Source organism: Stomoxys calcitrans, chromosome 4 (assembly GCF_963082655.1).
Source record: "Stomoxys calcitrans chromosome 4, idStoCalc2.1, whole genome shotgun sequence".
In the NCBI taxonomy this organism is placed as follows: domain Eukaryota; kingdom Metazoa; phylum Arthropoda; class Insecta; order Diptera; family Muscidae; genus Stomoxys; species Stomoxys calcitrans.
Genome location: NC_081555.1, coordinates 183558372 through 183582760, shown reverse-complemented (window position 1 = coordinate 183582760; position 24389 = coordinate 183558372). Strand labels below are relative to the sequence as shown.

At 36.4% G+C, this 24389-nt stretch overlaps 1 protein-coding gene across 1 annotated transcript in view; it reads left to right on the top strand.

The window, feature by feature from the left end:
- LOC106087975 (protein-tyrosine sulfotransferase) overlaps window positions 1-24389 on the top strand; it is a 100322-nt gene that overhangs the window by 56922 nt on the left and 19011 nt on the right. Inside the window, exons 3-5 of the mRNA XM_059367839.1 lie at window positions 10030-10270; window positions 10370-10549; window positions 23377-23513. Coding sequence (XP_059223822.1) covers window positions 10030-10270; window positions 10370-10549; window positions 23377-23513 — 558 coding nt within the window. The remainder of the gene's footprint in view (window positions 1-10029; window positions 10271-10369; window positions 10550-23376; window positions 23514-24389) is intronic.

Sequence of the window (24389 nt, the reverse complement as noted above, 5' to 3'; positions counted from 1 at the left end):
TCATAGTGTACAGAAAACCAAATACAGAGCTTGAAGAACGAAACACAGTTGCTACTGTAAAACATGGTGGAGGTGGTTTAATGGTTTGGGGGTGTATGGCGGCTTCAGGAGCGGGAAATCTTGAAATTATTAATGGAGTAATGGATCATAAGTATTACATTGACATTTTAAAGAGGAATTTAAAAGATAGTGCTGTAAAACTTGGGCTTGGTAATAACTTTCAATATTATCAAGATAATGACCCCAAACATTCTGCTTTAAATACCAAGATGTGGATGCTGTATAACTGCCCCAAAGTCATTAAAACTCCTCCTCAAAGTCCCGACTTGAACCCAATTGAACATCTTTGGGAACATCTCGAACGCAAATTGAGAACGCGCAATTTTTCGAGCAAGAGTCAAATGCAACAGGTGATAATGGAGGAATGGACTAATATAGACCAAAATATAACCGCTAAATTAGTCCAATCGATGTCAAACCGTTTAAAAGAAGTTATAAGACGCGGTGGTCGAATAACAAAGTATTAATTTTTTTAAATTATGTTATTTATTTTTTTGTTTTTTTGCAATGATGAATACTTTTTTTGTTTAATTTTTTGTGTTCAGCTGTAAAATGGCCCTTTTTGTTCCAATAAATACTATTTTTTTCTTTAAAAACAATGAAATTGTGTACATATATATCACACAAGCACTACTGCATCATTAGTTTAATATGTTTTTATTCCAATTGTCTTTTGCAGACTTATTAAAAAAAAAACATTGAATGATGAATACTTTTTTTGACCGCTGTAATTCTTTTTTTTTTATTTTTCTGGAGAGTAAAAATAATATCCAGCCTGTGTGACAAGTCAGGGATGCACGCACACACACACACATGATTTGTTGGAAACTCCATACATCTTTGAATGAAGTTCCGCAGTACATATACAAAAGATTAGATCATGTTATAGCACAGTTGTTTTTTAGAGCTCCATAATGATAAAGCATTAAAACTGGCTAATGAAAGGGTGAGCATTTTCTGGTTAGTCTATTTTATTTAAAACTTTTCGCATTTTGTTTTGATTAGGATTCAAGCATGCGACTTAGAACGAAGGCTGTCTTACTCTTTAAGAAAAAAAAATAAATAAAAGTCGGGTTCACGATTACCATTTATTTCTTAAACATAACCATTGAAATTTAATTCAATAATTTTTCACATAATTTCAAAAAAAAAAAAAGATTTCAACCATTTTCAAGGAACTGAAATTAAGCAGCTAAGTTAAAGTTATGGGCGCTGGACTTTGATTTGGTAACTTACATATTACAAAATTGGAGGCCACCGTAGCGCAGAGGTTATCATGTCCGCCTATAGCGCCGAACGCCTGGTTTCGAATCCTGGCGAGACCATCAGAAAAAATTTTCAGCGCTGGTTTTCCCCTCCCAATGCTGGCAACATTTGTGAGGTACTATGCCATGTAAAACTTCTCTCCAAAGAGGTGTCGCACAGCGGCACGCCTTTCGGACTCGGCTTTAAAAAGGAAGCCCCCTATCATTGGGCTTAAACTTGAATCGGACTGCATTCATTGATATGTGAGAAGTTTGCTCCTGTTCCTTAATGGAATGTTCATGGGCAAAATTTGCATTGCATATGCTACACTAGGCCGAATTTTATACCATGACTTGCATTTGGTAAGGGAGCTATACAGATTTTGACCATACTTAGAACGGATATTGGAACTCATTACTAAACCCCATGTGCAATTTTTCAGCCAAATCAGATAAAACATGCGCATTCTAGGGATTCGGGATCTACATGCAAAAAATAAAATATTTTGAATTACTTTTTAACTTTTGATCTGAGCGGTAAACAATTTTCTAGGCATTTCCAGAGGAGACCATAGGCTTTCGGGAAAATAGCGTTGTTGATCTATATTTTTAATATCACTTGGTAAGTACATGTCATTATTTTTGGCATGTTAAATAATGGATAACTCATTATCCTTAGATTTACTAGCTGCTGATATATATAACGAGTTATCAACAGGAATACGCAAAGCGACACTACATGTTCAGCCGAGCCGAATCTTCGGAACCCACGACCATGGATTCTGCTATAAATTTATACAAAATAAATTTAGTTGAAGGGCATAATTTTATTTTTTTCTACATTCTTCTAGGAATCGAACAAGGATGATCGGGAGCTCGGTTTACGTGAAAGCTATATCAAGTTATGGACCGATTTAGACCGTACTTGGAACAGTTTTTGGAAGTCATAACATAACACCACATGCAAAATTTCATCCAAATCGGACACAAATTGCGGCTTGTTAGGGCTCAAGATGTCAAATCGGGAGATAGGTTTATATGGGAGCTATATCCAAATCTGAACCGATATGGCCCATTTGCAATCCCCAACAACCTACATCAATTAGAAGTATCTGTGCAAAATTTCAAGCGTTTAGCATTACTCGCTCAACCGCTATCGTGATTTCGATAGACGGACGGACGCACATGGCTAAATCAAATCAGAATGTCGAGACGATCCACAATATATATACTTTATGGGGTCGAAATCAAAAATTCGTGTTACAAACGGAATGACTAGATTAGTATACCGCCATCCTATAGTGGTGGGTATAAAAATATTTTTTATCTTTTCTACCTCCCCACAAATCTGTTGATTGTTCCGCATGCTGTGGGCGTAATTTTAAATAAATTAAAAATTTCAAAATCATTTTGCTGGTCCAAAATTCGAACTCGGGACCTTTGCATTGTAAATCTTCTAATCTCCTCTCTGTGTGACAAAACTTCTAAAATCACTCCCATGTGTTAGAATAATCTATAAATAGAATTTCTTGGTTCAAGTCTCGGCTGCATTGAAGGTAAAGTTTGTCTTCTTTAAAGAAACTGAGCATTGAGAACATGGTGGTGGGGAAAGGCGCGAACATGTTTGAATTTAAGTAGTTATTTTTAAGCAACATTCAGCTAAGATCATATGTCATTATTTTTTGACAACTTGTCTAGGCATAAGTACTTATTTTTGAACTATTGGAATGCTTGAGCGGAAGGACATGGCCAGATCTACTCAAAATATCAAGACGATCAAGAATATATGCATTTTATAGATTCTACGACATTTTTCAAGGTGGTGTAAACGGAATAACTAGACTAGAATGACTATGTATAAATGGCGATATGTATAAAAGCATCTTTCAAAATATGAAAAATTCTTGCAACTTTCACAAAAACCCAAAAATAAAAAAAAATTGAAAATTTTATCAAAATCAAAAACAAAATTATTAGCAGAACGAAACATAAATTACCCTTAGTGCCACAAGTTTTGAGGCGTTAAATCTATCATTTCGCCCATAGTGTGGCGTCTCGACTATTGTTCTTGGGATGTGGTATGCGGTCCGTGGTCGATAAACCAGATCTAAACCCCATAAAAAGAAATCGCACGAACTCAAATCTGGAGAGCCTTGTGAAAATGAAAAGAAATGATAATGCTTTGGTGTCTAAACATGGACTGAGTTGGCCCATTTGCAACTTCATTAATATGAAGTATTTGTGTAAACTTTTAAGCGTCTAACTTTACTCCTTTGAGAGTAAGCGTGCTTTTGATGGACGGACGGACATGATTTTACGACTTTATGAAGCTGTCGATGAATAATTCGAGGTGCTACTGGATTCAGTTATAAGATTTTTCGAAAAATACAGAATTTGAAATCATTTGTATGGTAAAATAAGGTTGTTACCGTTCAACATACCGATTTCAATTCAAATATATTTTTCTTATTTTGTGTGGCTCTATCTATTGATGTAGGGCATTCCCTATGTCCTTCTCTTGATGGTTTCTATATTTTACTTTGCTTCACATTTTTTTTTTTCTATGTTATGCATCAATGTACGCAATGGAATAAATTGTGAGTGGTGTTGTGGTCTTTGATAGGGAGTTGCGATTTTTCCCATATGTCACATTAATGACCTGGTAATAAAAAATGTGCAACGAAGCCTTTCAAAACAAAAAAGAAAACAGAAGAAGAAAGATGCGAGCATTCATGAAATATTTGACAATATTTATAAACATTTTGCTGGCCTGCTTATAATATCGGCAATAAATAACATTTATGATTACCCAGAGTAGGGTATATTTATAGCTGGATAAATGCGGATAAAAATTCCATAAATGATGTCAGTGTATATTAGTGTGGATTGCGTAACAAAACACTAAAGAAAAATTAATATTTTTCAATTTAATTTTTAGATGGATCAAAGAAATTCTATGATGGTATGAGTATGCGACGAAGGATAAATTGAAATTCAAAAAAATATATATATTAGGTCGTGTATTTTTGATTTTTTTTTTTATAAACGAGCTGCCCTATTATTTTCAAGAGCGTGTGATTGTGTGAAAATAACGAGAAGGGAAGCGCCAGCAGCCGCACGGAACAGGAGCAGGAGAAGCATCCAAACAGACCATTAAAACACATTGAGCTCAGCTGCTGTGCCATTCAATTGAAAGGATTCCTGTTTTGTGTTGTGCTCTGTGTTATTCTTTTTTTTTCTGTTTTCTTGTTGGCTTTATTTTCTCGGAATGTTCTGTGCTGTTGCTGTTCTGTCACCATCTTTCCCGTGCAAGTCTGAATGCTCTTGTCTTGCTTTGCATTAGAACTTGAATGGAAGCACAGCCTGCCTGCCTGAGTTCCTGGGGTACTCTATTTACTCTATGCCATTGTATGAGTAAGTGAAAGGAGATGAGGGAAGCGTGCAAGGATAGACAACGGAAATGGCTCTTTTCGCTTTAGGTTGATGCTGCTGAGCCTTGTTCATTGCTATGTTTATTTGCTGTCTTTGGTGCGCCTTTCAGCATATTTCTTTCTATTCACTTCTACATTTAGCAAAGGAACGTCTGTTCTCCAAAATCCCCCGTGAATGCTTGTTTAAGGTCTATTGTTCCCAAGACAGCATATTCTTTGCTCCAAAACAAATCATCAGCTAAAGCAAACGGCAAGAGCCAAAGTTTACCATCTACCAAAGAATGACGACTTTTCTTGCACCTCTCTGGCGTTTCAGCCTTTCGCGTTGGAATGTGGTCAATACCTTTGATGATATGCGCTTCAGTTCATTTCTGTTTTCCAATACCATCGACTCGAATGGAGAGCACCACGGTTGGTTTTGATTGTCACATTCGAACACAAATTAAATTGGAATTTCATTGTTGAACAATAGCATCTGTACGCCAGCCCAAAGATTCAATTATTCCTTCCAGGTTAATTTGGCATACCTGCCATAATTTCATTTAACATTTTCTAAAATAGATATCTTTCATCTGAAAAAGCCACGTTCTACGAAAATTTAGTTTTTAGATTTAATTGATTTGTGTTTGTTTTAAATGTTATCAAGTTGAAAGAAACTGTGAACCACACTAAAAAACTATGTAATGTGGCTTCCGAGATTTATTTCTTATTTTATTTCACTTTGAACACTTGGAGCTTTGAGGATACACATACATACGTAACGTAACGTTTTAGTGGCAACCCGTTACAGATTCACTTTGGCAATTTGTAATCCATTTTCATGCCACTGGTGGGAATCGGGCCAGATAAACAAATCTTCAGTTTAGCTTTTATGAGTCCCCAGATGATTTCATAGTAAGAATCGAAGTTGAGGAGCTAATGTACTACCATTTATAATGAAAATTCTTTTATTTCAAGCAATAAATCCTTCACTATAACAAATTGTAAAATTGGATATCCTTACCAAAGTTTAAAGATGCTATCAGACGTCAAGTATCTCTTGTATTACTTTCAAATATTCCATTTCTAAAGGAATTGTACCAACCGTCTGATACATATAAAATTTTAAATGAAACCCGGATGTAGGTTTGAGTATGACATTTTTTCTGTAAGGTAAAAAAAGAAAAGTGGATAAAAAAGTGCACACAATGAAATTTATTATTTAAAATAGCAAAACAAGTTTGTTGAGATAGCAGTTTTCATCTGCTGAAATTTGGAAAGCAGACATGACTGCATTTTTAGCAAACATATGGCTTTTGTTATAGCAATCAATTCGTTCGGCTATTTTAGCTAACAAAATCTTCTATTTCAACTACAAAAGCTTCTAAAATAACGGATACATGTTACCGCTGAACTGATGAAACATAATTGCTACAATAACTAACATATTGGTCTGCTAGGAGTGCAGGCATTTTTTTAGCTAACATACGTGTACGAGATCTGATCAGAAAAATAGGCGTTATTTTCAAATTTCGTGAGTTACGTATGTTCGATTTTCCCATTTTTTTCTGTATTGTTGGTGTATATTATATATGTTGGTAATATCAGACATTTTGGATTGTCAGTTTGTTTTCGAGGTTAGTCGTGTTTCGGTGTGCTCTTCGTTTTTTTACTATTCGAAAAAAATGGATCAAAGAAACTACAACTGTGTAACCAAAAAGCTCGTTTCAGATGTGTTTAAAGGATTGGAAAAATGGGAAAAGTTGGAACAAATATCTGAGTGAATTACTGTGAAGTGGACAAGATAGTTATTGCTGACCAAATAAATATTTTTTGAAAAATTTTAAATTAAGGTTTTTTTTTATCATACCTCGTATACTTTGATGGATCTGAGATCATTACTTCGGTGAGTTACAGGACGATGCTAGTAATAATTTGAAGGGAACAAAAAAGTTATGGATGAATAAATAAATTCTTTTTAAAAAAATTATAATAACAGTTATTTTTTGATCTGATCTGATGAAAGTATAATTCAGATGTTGTCAGATCTGATGGCATTGATCCTAGATTTGTAAGACTCTTGCTCCCCCTTATTATTAGTCAAGTAACCTATGTTTTCAAAAGGATTTTATTTCCAAGGCATATAGACCAATTGCGATTCTTTGTTACTTGTCAAAGGTCTTTGGGAAATTGCTATATTTGCAAATGTCGTCCTTAGTCTACGAAAACTCTTTGTTATATGTGAGACAGTCCGGGTTTCGTCCTAACCACAGCTGCGTAGCTGCCTTGGCAGAGGTTACTGAGAGGATCAGGGTCAATTTGGAGAATAACAAGATAAATTTCCTTGTTCTTCTTGACCATTCTAAGGCATTTGACACTGTGGATCATTCCTTGTTATGTGATAAGATGAGACATCTTTCGTTCGTCTTATTTTGTTGTACCTGTCACACCGCACTCAGTCCGTCAGTTATAAGTCTTCTGTATCGTCGCCTCTGCTTGTTTTAAAAAGTATTCCTCAACGATCAATTCTGAGTCCTGTTCTCTTTTCATTGTACACTAACGACTTGGCGAGTCAATTGTATTATTGTGAGGTACAAATGTACGCTGGCGATGTATAGATATATATCGGCAGTCCGAGGGATGAGATTGCTGAAAATATACGTTTGCTTATTCATGATCTGTCAAGAGTCAGCACGTGGGCGAAAGCCAATGGCCTGTGTCTCAACGCTGTTAAGTCCAAGTGTGTTGTTTTTTCGTTTTTCATGTAATGTCGGTATACTCATTAACGACGCTAGATTGGAAATCGTTCCTCATGCAAAGAACTTGGGCGTGGTTTTTAATAGCATTCTGACTTGGAGTAATCATATCTCTGTCGTTGGTTAGGGATATTCATTCGTTGGGTAGGGATATTCTGGGTTACTCCGCTGCGGGTTAGGTCTCTTTTGGCAAAGACTTATCTTTTTCTTGGCATTCTCTAAAGCTAATTGCGACTCGGTAAGTAGACGTAAGCTAAACACCTTTTTTAATAGCGTTATTCGTTATATATTTGGCTTGAGACGGCGCCACTCCATCCCTGAATACTCTTTATCCCTATATGCGTCTCCTTACAGCACTTGTTGTACCTGAGGTCGCTAACTTGCCTGCATAAACTGATCTACACGCAGGCACCACAATATCTGTATGGATTCATTAATTTCGCCAGATCTATTAGAGGTGAAAAAATCATTACCAAAATTCATCAGAGGCTTGTTTCTGAATGGCATACGTTCATATTCGCTGTACGTCTCTGGAACTCACTTCATAACGATCTGCAAATACTCAGTAACACGACAACATTTAAAACCAGACTTTGGAAACATTTTACTGCATTAGGTTGATGAATTTTATGACTCATCTGTTTATTTTTATTCTTATATACTTACCTTAATTTCTTTTTCGGATCAAATAAGTCTATTAATTCCTCTTTAATTGATAAAGTAATTTTTGTTTTTTCTTTTATATTCAAATCTCCAAAGCCACAAATGTTAGTTTTTACCGTTAGTAAATTATTTATTCAAAATCTGTGATGTATTGTATAGCTATAGATTCTTAGTTTTAAGTGTTTACTATGTACAATTGTTGGAGATATTGGGTTGCCTAAAAAGTAATTGCGGATTTTTTAAAAGAAAGTAAATGAATTTTTAATAAAACTTAAAATGAACTTTAATCAAATATATAATTGCCATTTTGTGCGATAACCTTTTGCCATCTTCCTGGCAAATTTAGTATTCCACGCTCATAGGACTTCTGGCCTTTATCTGCAAAAAACTGAACCAAGTGCGATTTTATAGCCTCATCATTGCCGAAAGTTTTGTCATTTAAGGAGTTCTGCAAAGATCGAAATAAATGGTAGTCTGATAGTGCAAGGTCAGGGCTATATGGTGGATGCATCAAAAGTTCCCAGCCAAGCTCACTGAGTTTTTGGCGAGTGACCAAAGATGTGTGCGGTCTAGCGTTGTCCTGGTGGAATATGACACCTTTACGATTGACCAATTCTAGTCGCTTCTTCTTGATGGCTGTATTCAATTTGTCCAATTGTTGACAGTAAACATCCGAATTAATCGTTTGGTTCCTTGGAAGCAGCTCAAAATACACCACACCCTTCCAATCCCACCAAACAGACAGCATAACCTTCTTTTGGTGGATATCAGCCTTTGAAGTGGTTTGAGCTGGTTCACCATGCTTGGACCATGATCGTTTTCGACTAACGTTGTTGTAAACAATCCATTTTTCATCTCCAGTTATGATTCGTTTTAAAAACGGATCGAATTCATTGCGTTTAAGGTGCATATCACAAGCGTTGATTCGGTTTGTTAAATGAATTTCTTTCAATACATGTGGTACCCATATTAAAATTGACGCCAAACAAACAAATGTAAACAAAATTTCGCGCACTTTTTTCTAAAGCAAGCTAAAAGTAACAGCTGATAACTGACAGAAGAAAGAATGCAATTCCAGAGTCACAAGCCGTTGAAAAAATTTGTCAACGCCGACTATATTACTACTATATTACCGACAATTACTTTTTGGGCAACCCAATATTACCCGCACTTATATTCTTGTTGGGCGGGTGTAAATAAATAAATTACAAATTTTATATTCACTTTATTAAACACTTTCATTGTCAAGCTATTACTTTAACTAGTGTTCATATGTTTACAAAAGTCCACTTCAATTTATGAGAAGAAGCCAAGCCAGAACGGGCGACTTTATTCCATGTGTATCTAACCTACAGCAGCTATTGGTAAATCGGTGCATTCGTCTTGTTCTCAAGTGTACATAACCATTCAGTCTCCATGCATGTGTGTATTTACTTTCAACAGGCAGGTATTCTGTGCCAAACAATTGTCATAGATTCTTCTGTTGAGTAATATTTTTAGCAAACAACACACTTTTTAACAGTTAGCTTGCTATTCAGTAATTACAAACCTTTTGTTATAACACTAGAAATGCAGTTTTAATGGCAACAAAATTACCTACTTCCAAAGAGCAGACAATGTTTGCTAATATGTGGGCAATGAGTGGGCAACAAATATGACAAATATTGTACATGAGGAATACGAATATGTGCTCTTTTCATATTTGACAGACATAAACTGGAAAACAACGAATCTTTTGATTTAGGACAAACATTTTTCAAGTTCACCTTATCAATAGTCTGCGTCTGATATATGTAGTTCTTTGGAAAATGTCTACCAATTGCATTTTTGTTATCATTAATATATTCTTATTCGCATTCTTATTAAACGACCTATACTTGGTTTTCTCTTTTCCAGATGTGGCCAGGAAACTCGTGTGATTCCTAGAATACTACAACTCCGCTCGCATTGGCTTAAGTCAGAGAAGGAGTCGTTGCGACTGGTAGAAGCAGGCATAACCAAAGAAGTCATGAACAGTGCCATTGCTCAATTCTGCTTAGAGATCATAGCAAAGCATGGCGATCCCGCACCACGGCTTTGTAACAAAGACCCATTGACCCTAAAAATGGGCACCTATGTGATAGAGCTCTTTCCCAATGTAAGTTCCACCTAACTCACCCTCCTTACACACATGTGGTGAAATCTCTTAATTTGTTTGTATTTTTTTTTGTGCTTCTATTCCACTTCTTGGTTTTAGGCCAAATTCCTGTTTATGGTACGGGATGGGCGAGCCACAGTTCATTCGATAATTTCACGCAAGGTGACAATCACTGGTTTTGACTTAACCAGCTATCGGCAGTGTATGCAGAAATGGAACCATGCCATCGAGGTCATGCATGACCAATGTCGAGAAATTGGCAGGGAACGTTGTATGATGGTAAGTTGTGTGCGGTTGTTAGTACCCTCCCATTTCATGTGCAGTAATTTCGTTGAACATCCCGTAAAACTTTCGCGGCACGAGAATGAAAATTCATTGTGAAAAATTCAAATAGTTGCTCCCCAAATAATTAATCAAGAACAGTTTTTTAATCAATTAAGTTTTCAGTTTTTTTTTTTTAAGTCGAATTCGCTGTGTAAATTAAATTGCTTCCTCTTGAGTGTAATTCACTGCAACATAATTTCCAAACGAAATATTCACAGCTGCCTACAGACATTTGCATTCGAACAGTCAAGTACAAACTTGTCTAACATAAATATGCGTGTAAAAACTAGATATTCCTCTACGAGATGAACTTAACGGAATTTAGTTGTTTCAAGTGAATCCTATAAAACTGTAATATAAATATCATATGCCAGACAATGAGGAATATTGAATAAAGGAATATTAAATAAATATGTTTGAGATACCCACCTCTAAGGATATGCATCTAACCTATTGCAATCATAAGAAAACTAAGCCTATACGAGTATGAAACAAAGACGTTTTTTTGTAAGGTTGTTGACACGATCAGTAACCAATTCAAACGACCACATTTTTTTTTTTTGTGTGAAAATATTTTCTATTAATTCAAATGACAAAATTATGTGGAAGTAATCTCAATTTTAGAATCCATTAACGTTTGCTCGATGTGACCATCTTTTACTTGACTATTGCTCTGAGTCGATCAAAAAACGAGTTACAAGCTGCACAATGTAATCCGCTGGTATTTCGGTATTTTGGCCCATTCCCTTATAATGGCTTTCTTCAGTGCATCCATACTGCCATGGCTTATTGAGCTTACCTTGATCTCCTAAATGGCCCAGATAGAAAAGTTCATAGGATCGGCATTTGGCGAATTGGAAAATTTTTTGGTCATTCTTGGTTCACTGGTGTTTAATGTCACACGGATCCGAGTCTTGTTGGTACGTTCTCGATCTTTGATCGAAATATTTTAGTGCCCGCGGCTTCAAAGCAGCTTCCAAAAGTTTTCCGGATGAGTCGCATTTACTTTGACGCCAGTATTACCTTTACCATTGGAAAGCGTCATCGTCGCCCAATTGGGAATTTTTTCTCATCAGAGAACTTGATATTCGAAAATTCACCACGTTCGTGCAAACGCACCACGTTCGAGTCTAACTTTTTTTTGCTTCGGTGTAAGATCGTGTGGCTTTTGGAACTCGCAAGGTTTTACATTGGCTCGTTTTTTAATTTGTATATGTTTTGTTTATGGGATATTTTAAGATTTTAACCATTGTATTCGAGCCTTCATTGCCCACCACCATGTCGTATCATTATAAAAATTTATTTTGCAATACCCAATCTTTTTGTTCACATTGATGTGTTTGAGTACGCCAACAATAGCCGGTTAGGATTTTCCAGCCAAATATAGCACAATCACTTTATTACGCTTGAACTCAATCACGAAAGACATTTTTTACAACCTCGTCATTCCGTTCGAAATATTGAACTGAGACCATAGATAGCACATATTTTTGACAACCTTGACATTCTAAGTCGATTTAGCCATGTCACTTCGTCTGTCAAAAGCAGTGTGAACTTGGTGACACTTCGAGTCAGCTACCCTGTATATTCTGATATATCAAATTATTGTCCAATCGACACAGTTTGGTAGACGAAGTGGACCAGTGCTGAACCATTCATTGCCAACGAATGTAATGGGCCCGAGACCTTAAATTATGACATGCATAAGTCTACATGGCAGTTATATCCAACTATGCCCCGAGATCGGTTTATATGGCAGCTATATCAGATTTTAACCGATTTGAACCATAATTAGCACAGTTTTTGGAAGTGATATCAAAACAATATGTGCAAAATTTCAGTCAAATCGGATAAGAATTGCGCGTTCTAGAGGCTCAAGAAGACCCAAGATCGGTTTATATGGCAGCTATATCAAAACATGGACAGATTTGACCCATTTACAATCCCAACCGATCTACACTTATGAGAAGTACTTGTGCAAAATTTCAAGCGGCTAGCTTTACTCCTTCAAATGTTAGTGTGCTTTCGACAGACAGACGGACGGACATGGCATATATATACTATATGGGGTCTTAGACGCATATTTCGAGGTGTTACAAACAGAATGACGAAGTTAGTATACCCCCATCCTATGATGGAGGGTATCAAATTAGAGCACATATGTAAATGTGTTTTTCAGTGGATGAATGTATACTTTCCATAACCTTTTTTCTTTAAATTTAGAAACAAAAGGCCATGCCAGTTTTGGCCAGTTTTGGCGCACACTAGTAGAGCAATAACAAAAAATGCGATCTAGCTCAGCCACATTTCGAAATGTATACCAATGGATGGATCAGGTAGCTTCTTTACAGTAACATTTCACAAATTAAAATCATCTCTTCCAACAAAATTTCTAAAATATGCCTAAACAAGTAACAGGCAACCACTTGTGTACTCAAAACTGCACTTTTTGTTAGTTGAAATAGCCGTAAGAAATGTTTGCTAATACAGCAGCCCTATGTTTGCTGAAACAACAGTAATGTCTGCTTTTCCATTTTCATCAGATAAAAACTGCTGTTTTAGCAAACATTTTTGTTGTTTCGAATAAAAATTTTATTGAGTGTGGATGTTGGAAGTCTTATTCATACATTCCATGCAAAATTTCACCCAAATCGGGAAATAATTGCGGTTTCCAGGGGACTTGAGATACAAAATCGGGAAATCAATTTATGTGGAAGCTATATCAGGTTGATGACCGATTTGGACCGCACCAAAAGAACATTTCGTGCAAAATTTCAGCCAAATCGGACAACAACGGCCGCTTCTAGAGGCTCAAGAACTCAGATTGGGAGATCGGTTTATATGGAAACTATATCCAAACCTGAAATGATAAAGCAATCCCTACATCAACAAGAAGTGCCTGTGCAAAATTTCAAGTGGATATTTTTATTCGTTTGGCCGTTAGTGACACTTCCACCATCCCATGGAGGTGGGTACAAAAACATACATAAATAAGAATAAAATATTTCCGTCAATCAATAAATTTCATACTTTCAAATTAAGTTAGCTTTGTTTTTAGCCAAAAAATGTAAATAAATGTTTAAAATCTGCGGACAGTACCAGAATTGCGAAACGTATGTTGTGGTGTAGCCATGTACGCTCAAATCCGTAGGTATTAATTCCATTAGCATATAATGTCGATTCCATTAGCATCTAGTGTCGAAATATTTTCCTTTTTTAATTTACTTAGAACCCTTCTTTTTACTTATACATTTAATAAAAATACTAACTGCATTGTAGGGGAAGTCATAAAATTCAAAATTGGTTTGACCAGACCTATCTGCGCTTCCTAAGTTCAAGCAAGAGATAGGTTTAAATGGCAACTGTATATTACTATAGGGGCCACCGTAGCTCAGAGATTGGCATGTCCACCTTTGACGCTGAATGCTTGGCTTTAAATCCCGGCAGAAACATCTGAACATTTTTCGACGCTGGTTATCATCTCACAGTGCTGGCGACACTTGGAAGGTATTTACCTTAGATACACAGCCGTGTAATTAATTCGTGTCGTTTTGCTGCAAGTCGTTCAGACAGCCCTCATTGATATGAGAGAAGTTACCCCGCGCTTCCTCAATATAATGTTCATGCGTAAATTTTTATTTTTTTTAATATTAGCACGAGTGTCAAGGGGCAAATCCCTGTCCCAAATTTCGATAAAATTGGGTTAAAAAAAAGCCTTTTATGAGTTCTTTAAATTGAGTGTAACAAATCCTAAAAGTTATCACAATCTAGGAATTTTTTGGGGTGTTGCGAAGTACTGCGCCAATTAGCATTACAATAACTGGTACCACAGTTGTTCATTATGTACTATTGGGTTGCCCAAAAAGTAATTGCGGATTTTTCATATAGTCGGCGTTGACAAATTTTTTCACAGCTTGTGACTCTGTAATTGCATTCTTTCTTCTGTCAGTTATCAGCTGTTACTTTTAGCTTGCTTTAGAAAAAAAGTGTAAAAAAAGTATATTTGATTAAAGTTCATTCTAAGTTTTATTAAAAATGCATTTACTTTCTTTTAAAAAATCCGCAATTACTTTTTGGGCAACCCAATATTTTGACCTCCAGTGTATGTGTGTGTCTATGCGTAGATTGGTGCTGACTGTATCTAGTGTTTGTTATTGCTCTATCGATCCAGTATGTTTGTCGGGCACCATACTGTCTGTTGTCCTGCTATGAACATTTTTTAAAATGCTTGTGCATCAGCGCCTTGTCACCCCTTTCGCGCTCATAGCAAACCAAACCTAGTATCTGTGTGTTGTGTGCTCTCGGGGTCCTGTGTAATATTTTGATTGAGAATTAAATGCAGCGTAGTTTTAAAGCGATTAATTTCTTTTGTGCGGAAATTGTTAACAAAATGACCTTAATATCCTAGCAAGCATTGCTATTAGCCTCGCACGGAAGGGCATAGGAGCTAGACATGCAGTACATACAGCAATCCATGAATATTTCTACTACTTTGTGTACAACATGGTGCGGCTAGTAAATGTGTATGTATGTGTTTTGTTATGTTCCAAGTCTATGTGTATGTGTTTGTGCCTTGTAGATAACTATCATTTTATGCAAACTTGTAGTTGGACTTTAACAGCCATGCGACCACCTCCATCACCAGCATGGCTATCAGCCTTGCTAAAGGCTTGCAGAGAAAAGTAAGTAAGTTTGTCAATTTCAGTAGCAGGAGTTGCCAATTAATTATGCCGTCAATTGTTCCGTATATTTGAACTTAATTAACATTTAATTAAGTATTTTATATTGCGTACATTTGCAGCAGCAGCAGCAACAGTAACGCCTGAAGCAAGCCACAGCAGAAGCAGATGTCTGCTGCCATTGTTCAATCTTCCGGACAATTTTCCAGATCGGAAATGCAAAAAAGCCTGGCAAATATTTAAAGCTCTTTAAACCCAATTTAACGCTGCCTGCACTGGAATCGGCTCAAGCAGCAGCATTTACAAATTGCAAATGCAACAGCATTATTAAAATGTAAAATTTATTTGAAATTATAAATTATATTTGTAAATTTTCTATAGCCCTAAAGTCCATGGCTTCGACTAGATTTGAGTTTGTAGACACTTGAGCTAAAGTGTTTATTTTTCAAGGAAAGTAAATGTCTCACTGGATAGCAAGTAAGCAAGCAAATAACTTGGGAAATACCTAAGAAGCAATTTCAGGACCCATGAGATGTATCTTAATACAACTTTATGTTCTATTCAAATAGTTGAGTGACATTTTTTTTTACTTCAAGTTGTGGCAGTTTTGTCCTTGTTTAGTTTTCTTAGAAGACACCAAATCAAAGTTAACTGCGTAGCAAACAAACAATGATAACTATGCGACATACAAATCTACATTTTTCAACTTTTCTATAAACTAGCAGTAGCATGCTAAGTTCGGCTGGGCCGAATCTTATATACACTCCATCATGGATCACATTTGTTAAGTTCTTTACACGATTTCTCTTTATGGACAGAAATTAAAAAAATCCCCATAGACAGCATAAATCATCGGATAAAAATGTGCTTTCTAGAGGCTCAAGGAGTAAAATCGGAAGATGGGTTTATATGGGACTTAAACTGTTATAACGATTTGGAATATATATACCTAACGTTGTTTTAGACCGACATTTCTAGGTGTTACAAGCACAATGACATTGTTAGTATACCCCCTCCTATGGTGGAGGATAAAAAATAGTTTTCCATAGCTCATTTGTTATACTTGGTAAAATGTCGCTTAATGTTACCGGTATTGGTTAAGGGATTCTTAACGCTGAAAAATGTTTTAATGTTTTCGAATATATTTGCATCCAGAATTGTGTATACATGGCGCAATGCTAATTTAAATCAGCGGCCTTTAAATTGTCTCCAATTTGAAATATGTTGGCATCACTTTTAAATATAACAATTGGGTTGATACTGCTGCAATTTCATGCAATGATTTTAAGTATCATGAAGACTTTGCTTTTAAATGGCACCTGGCAAATGAGCCACCGTCCCAACGCAACAAATTTTAAACTATGAAAGAGTACAAACGTTTCAAAAGAAAAGAAAGCCTATATGTAATTGCAATATAATCTAAATTATGCAATTGCTCCTATCCGCCTTTCAGTAGAATTTTGTCCGCCATTTATACTACAGGATAGGTGATACGAAGTGTTACCAAATTCACACTGGAAAACGGCAATTACATGCCCAAAGCAATTGGTTATGAATTTATTTAAACTAAAAGATATTCGGGATGGATTTCAAGTCTAAAAGTGGGGTTGTGTTATATATCTGGCCGGAAAATCACAACCGGCTATTGTTGGCGAACTCAAGCACGTCACAGTAAATCGTTATAACGACACACAGTAAATCGTTATAACGGTACTGTAGGTGATCCATGAAATACATGAAGGTGGTCGGTGATCCATGAAATACATGATCGTAGTGGCAATCAAACGGCTAAAGATGTGAAAATATTTTGGCGAAGATCCAACATTTTAGAAAAATATTCGAAAACGAGCTCAAGGTAAAGCCTTACAAGTTCCATAAGGCATACGATCTTACACCAAGCAATGAACTAAACGCAATTCCATGGCAGCTGGTTGTACCAACCGGATTGACCCGATGAAGTCGTTCGTCGGCAAAGGCTTCCGTCTCAGTGTACAACAAACTCCTTTTTGTTGTTGTTGTAACAAAAAGAGTTACTGTGTTTACAGGAATGTGATGAATTTCCAAACATTGTGATCTCTGACGAGAAAAATTTCCCTATTGAGCAATACGTTAACTGATCGAGTCTATGAAAGACCACCAGAAGTAATGTTCCATTTTAAGTGATTGTATGGGCAGTTGTGACGGCCGATGTCCACTCTCAAATAGTTTTCATCGAGCCGGGCGTCATAGTACACTCACTAAGACAATTTTTAGTCCATTATCACACCATAGTAGCGACAGACCAAGGTCTCCGGTGGGAATCGAACTCACAACCCCCGCACTGGCAAACCAAACACACTATCAACATGGCTACCGGGGCACCTAAAAAATACGACTTATAATCGGGAAAACAATTTGGAACATGCTTTGAAGCCGTGAGCACGCAAGCATTTCGGTCGGAGACAACAACAAGACTTGACACCGTTACATAAAGCACGTGCAAACCAGAATGGAAACAAAAGCATGTTGCGCACTTTATTCCGTTCACACAGTGTCTATCAAATTAGTCAGGTGCCATTCGATATTTTAGAGGGCAAGAAGGATATATGAGTGTTATTATAAGGCTGTACTATACCTATTAGATTTAATGTTGTTAAAAAAATAAATAAATAAATGAAATGAAAGATAAGGACTAAAAAGTATGAAAACTGCAACTAGTTTTTTGACCGAACATAGTCGAGGCAAGAGATGGCCATATCGCACAAAACTTTCATAAATTCTGAAATTTTAATTACTTCCCCACATTTTTGTCATTTGAGTCAATAAAAAAGATTTTCACAAAAAAAAGGTAGTACTTGCGTCAGCTACCCTGTAGTATTGTCCTGGTCCAGCAGATAGGATGGGGGTTAACTAACTCCTATGCGATATGGGAGTATTGGACTTTTATGCGACATAGCCTTCAAATAAGTAATCTTTGTTATACCCTACATTACCACTGTGGTACAGGGTATTTTAGTTTGTGTTTTTGTTTGCAACGCTAAGAAGGAGAAGAGCTAGACCCATTGATAGATATAGCGAATGACTCCGAATCACGTTCTGATTCGATTTAGCCATGTCCTTCTGTCCGTCCGTCGGTGAGTCCATGTATTCTTGTTATCAAGGAACAGCTCGTGTTTGTTGTCCAATCTTCACTATATTTTGCACATGTCACTTTCTTGGCCCAAGGACGAACGCTATTGATTTTGGTAAAAATCGGTTCAGATTTAGATCAAGCTCCCATATATATGTATCAATTTTCAACCCATCTGCATAAAATTTGGCACGGCTTGTTTTGTTACTGATGTTAACATTTGAGCAATATTTCATCGAAATCGGTTCAGATTTAGATATAGCTCCTATATATATGTATCGACCGATTTACACTTTAATAGCGGTGGTAACTAAAATTTTCAACCGATCTGCACAAAATTTGGTATGGATTGTTTTGTTACTGATCTTAACATATCCCCAAAATTTCACCAACATCGGTTCAGATTTAGATATAGCTCCCATATATATATATCGCCCGATTTGCACTTTTATGGCCGTAATAACTACAATTTTCAACTGATCTGCCCAAAATATGGCACGGATTGTTTTGTTGCTAACATTGACCTAACCGGTCCAGATTTGGTTTTCGCTCCCATATATATGTTTCGCCGATTTGGACTTAAATGACCGTAGTACACAAAATTTGGCACGGATAGTTTTAATACTGATCTTAACCTATTTGCAAGATTTCATTAATATTGGTTCAGATTTGGATATAGCTCCCATATATATTTATCACCGCATTCGCACTTATGTGAAAAAAGTCGGTTCAAATTTAGATATAGCTCTGATATACATATATCTATTGCCCCAATTTATAGGTGTAGGGTATTATACAATCGGCTCCGCCCGACTTTTGCCTTTACTGGTTTTTCATCTGCAGCCAAAAAAAAGTTGGTCCAATTAAATATTTCCAATTTTCAATTCAATAAAGGATATGACTACAAACATAACGCAACAATACAATCGAATATGAAATAAACGGAGAACGCGAACGTTAAAAATGTGCCATACTTTTTATATAAACCTACTAGAATTACCCTCGGTTCCACTTATCCAATATGGTAATTAAGCGAAAGATGTTTAAGTATAATTTAGGAGCGGTCCTTCTTATTCGGACTATAAGTAAATTGAATGTTGAAGGCCATATTAGAAGTCATTGGGTAATATTTCAGTTAATTCGGATATGAATTGCGCCTTGAAGGGGCTCAAGAAGCGAAATCGGGCGATAGGAAGTCAAGATCCAAGATCGGTTTAAATAACAGCTATACAGATTATGAACCGATTTGAACCATACTTAGCAAAGTAGTTGCAAATGATACCCAAACACCACGTGAGATATTTCAGTCAAATCGGATAAGAATTGCGCCCTCTAGAAGCTCAAGAAGTCAAGTTCCAAGATCGGTTTATATGACAGCTATACCAGATTATAAACCGATTTGAATCGTACTTAGCGCAGTTGTTGGAAGTGATACCAAAACACTTCGTGCTAAATTTAAAATCAAATCGGACGAGAATTGCGCCCTCTAGAGGCTCAAGAAGTCAAGACCCAAGATCGGTTTATTTGGCAGCTATATCAAAACATGGACCGATTTGGTCCATTTAGGTCAACTTAAAATGACATGACGATCAAGAATATATATACTTTATGGGGTCTCAGACGCATATTTCGAGGTGTTACAAACAGACTGACAAATATAGTATACCCCCATCTTATGGTGAAGGGTATTCAAATGCAAGAGTTCGACATTTCAAGGAGATTATATTGAATTAGTTCAAGTTTAAACCATTGTTAAATTAACATTATTTACATATACAGCCGACATGTAATTTCAATACGATTTATTGCATGGTGTTATGGATCGATATCTTGAATTTTTGTGGAATCCATACCAATAACTGTGTACGGCGGTATTTTGCAGTCTTTAGTTTTAGCATGAATTTGGTTATTGTGGAATTTGGCACACATGACGCAGTTCAGAATGAAACAATTAGCTGTAGACTTTTATTGCAAAACCGAATAAAATATACCCACAACAACGACAAATAAATATTTGGCATAACAACTTCCTTGGCTGCTTTCTTTCCGTTTCTTTTGGAGTAGATAATAAATTTCTTTAAATCACCAATGATTTATGATGAGCACAAGGAGTGCTTAGGCGGAACTAAATTCATTGTGAATGATGACGATGATGTTGATGATGGTGATAGCCTTCCTGTCGGCGAAGATTTTCCGTTCTTGATTTGGTTTTAAATTAATAAAATGTCTTTTTGGTAGATGATAAGCAAAAATATACCCCGGCCATCTTGCAATTGAGGGCTGAAGGCAGTGACGCAGCCGGCTTACAATTATCATTAGGAGTGACACTAAGCTTAAGTGGAAACCAAATTGAATTGATTGAAATAGAAATGCGATAACACTTTAAAATCCAAGCCTCTTATCATTATCATAAATTTATAAAGAAACTAATGCCACGCGATGTCTCAATGACGTGTACAGGATAAGAAGCTGTCTAGGGATCGGTTTATGTGGGAATGATCGGTTGTCAAATTCCCACGAATGACAAAATAAGCCCTGTATTGTAACTCGTTACATTAGGTAATTATAGTGCAAATTTGCCCATGATGGAATAACTGGGGCAAAATTCTCACATATCAATGAGCGCTGTCCGATTAAAGTTTAAACTCTATGGTAAGGGACCTCCTTTTTATAGCCAGGCGTGCCGCAGAGCGACACCTCTTTGGGAAGAAGTTTTTACATGGAAAAGTACCTCACAACTGTCGCCAGCATTAGGAGGGGATAATCACTGCTTAAAAATTTTCTGATGTTCCCGCCAGGATTCGAACACAGGCGTTCAGCGTCGTAGGCGGACATGATAATTACATTTTTCGTCCACCCGAGCCAACAATAAAAAATGCAAATTTTGGCTATGAACATTCCACTGAGGAACAGGAGCAAACTTCTCACATATCAATGAGTGTAGTCCGATTCAAATTTAAGCTCAATGATAAGGGGCTTCCTTTTTATAGCTGAGTCCGAACGGCTTTCCGCATTGCAACACCTCTTTGGAGAGAAGTTTTACATGGCACAGTACCTCACAAATGTCGCTAGCATTAGGAGGGGAAAACCACCGCTGAAATTTTTTTCTAATGGTCTCGCCAGGATTCGAACCCAGGCATTCAGCGTCATAGGTGGACATGCTAACCTCTGCGCTATTGCGGCCCCAAGCTAACAATCTGAATTGTCAAAAGTTATTGACTTTTGAAACAATATTTTAATAAACTTCTTTTTATTATTATTTTCAAAATTCTGTGTTATCATTTCTAAAATTCTGTGTTATCATTTTCTTTATTTTTCATTAATTGCCTCCGCAAACAACATGATTTGGGGTTTGATTAGATTAATAAATTTTTGGATATAACCCTTGGTTTGGCACAAGGGTAGCTGACAAGGGTAGCTTACATATTGTGAAAACATTTTTTGTTGATTAAAAAGGCAAAAATATGTGGATGTAATAAAAATTTCAGAAACAATTAACTTTTGCTAGATATGACCACGGTTTTGCTTGACTATTGCTGTGAGTCGGTCATAAACCGAGATGCAGCTTGCAGGACTATAATCCGCATGTATTATGGGTCATTCCCGTGTAATAGTTTTCTTAAGAGCATCCATTCCGCCTTATTTTTATACCGACCACCATTAGATGGGTGTATATTTATCTACGACCCCTAAAGTATATACGTATATGCTTGATTGTCTTGACATTCTAACTCGATCTAGCCATATCCGTACGTCTGTGGAAATCACGATAGCAGTCGAACTGGCAAATGTAGCCACTCAAAATTTTCAACACATACTTCTTTATTGATGTAAGTCGTTTGAGATTGCAAATTAGCCATATCGAATCAGTTTTGGATTTAGCTCCATATAAAGTAGGCCTTCGATATGTTCTTGAGCCTATAGAATCTGCAATTATTATCCGAGTGTATGCTGTCAGCTACTCCTTTGCTCTTTGAAGTCTAACATTATTTTGCTTTGGTGTAAGATCGTATACCTTTTGGAACATTGAAGATTTACCATGTGCTCGTGTGTCAATATATGTGGCATCCTTCCACGGGATATTTTCAGATCTCTGAGCAACTGACTGCCACAACAGCATGGGTTTCATTTAATTCCCGCCGAACCACTAGGTGTTTTTGCAGGGTCCACCACCATGGCGTTTGGTAACGCTACCAGTATCATTATAACGAATTAATATGGTCCAATACATAATTATTTTTTTTATTTTGAGGTGTTTGAGTTCGCCAACAATAGCCGTTTGTCATTTTCCAACCAAGTATAACACAATCAAACTATAAAGGCCAAAACAGAATGAGCGCGGTGAGCTTTGTTTTCCAAAAAGCAACGCGGACAAGTTAAAACGTTTTCGACTTTGACGCCTGAAAGCGAGCGCCGCACAGTGGTATTGGGAACTTTGAGGAGTCAAAGTTGAGTAAATGACTCCAATAACAAAAGAGAAAAAAGAGCACGAAAAGTTTTTCAATTTAGCAAAAATTAGAACTGATTATAGATTACAGTCCATTGGTTTGTTATCAGAAATCAAAACTATCATGTAGGCAAAGAAAAGACATGTAATAAAAAATAATAAATCAATTTTATCATATGCCTCATGAAGTAAATCAAAATCTACAAACCATTGGCTTGGATGAGAAGTGCAAAGTGCTTTTAATTCTAGATAAGTGTAAGCATACTCAAATGTAAATTTTCTGATAACTGAAAAAGTTACAGTGACATTTCTTCCACCGAATTGCACATGCTTAAATCCGACTTTGGTTCAAGGGGCATTCCGAAGCTTCAATTATCGTAAATTAACGTTTGGCTTCAGATAGCAGACATGATTTCGCCAAGTCTTTGAATATCAATACAGCTTTGTGGACAGTTGCTATATCTTACAGTGTAACACCGCATAATCGAGGTTCAACTGTACATTACAAATTCTATTAATCTCTTGACATTTTTTTATCTTCTTTCAGGTTTACTATGAGCAACTGGTATTACATCCTGAAGAATGGATGCGTAAAATATTAGAGTTTCTTGATGTCCCTTGGAATGATTCTGTTCTACATCATGAGGAGTTCATTAATAAACCGAATGGAGTTCCGCTCTCAAAGTAAGTAGCGACACCATTGTATTGCTAAAAAGGAGGCAGAAAATGATTGAGTTAAAAAGAGAGAATTCATTGAACGTAACTCGTAACACAAACACCCACGGTCGACTTCAGTTTAGACTTACATATCCTAGCATTCTGATAATTGTGATAGGAAAATGGTGAACATTTTAGTTTTGTTCGCGATCAGACTATTTTAAAGCAATTTTAAAACCGCATTTATGTTTTTCTAGCGGCTGATGAAATATTTGGTGGGAATCGAATAATGAACCTCATGCTGCTTCGCCGTGGTGTTTATGTTGAATATTATTGGGTTGCCCAAAAAGTAATTGCGGATTTTTTAAAAGAAAATAAATGCATTTTTAATAAACCTTAGAATGAACTTTAATCAAATATACTTTTTTTACACTTTTTTTCTAAAGCAAGCTAAAAGTAACAGCTGATAACTGACGGAAGAAAGAATGCAATTACAGAGTCACAAGCTGTGAAAAAATTTGTCAACGCCGACTATATGAAAAATCCGCAATTACTTTTTGGGCAATCCAATAGTTTAGACCTCGCAGGTTCAAAGATTTTAGTGTACGTCGTGGTCCAAAACCAACTCGAGTGGATCAACTATTTTATTTGGAGGAAACTGTAATATAAATCCCAAAATTTCATACTTGTGGAAAGAAAGATTGAAGGAGACCGCAAAATACAACATCCACTCCAACCAGGTTCTACATTATTTTTTTATTTTCTCGTAGAGAAAACAAATTTAGCCACTGAGTTCAAAGCGATTTTCGATTTAACAAAACTTCGCCGAGTTTACGATGTTTGAAAATTGAAGATCCCACCCGGGTGGGTTTTGGGCTTGCGAAGGTTAAATAACAGTAAAGT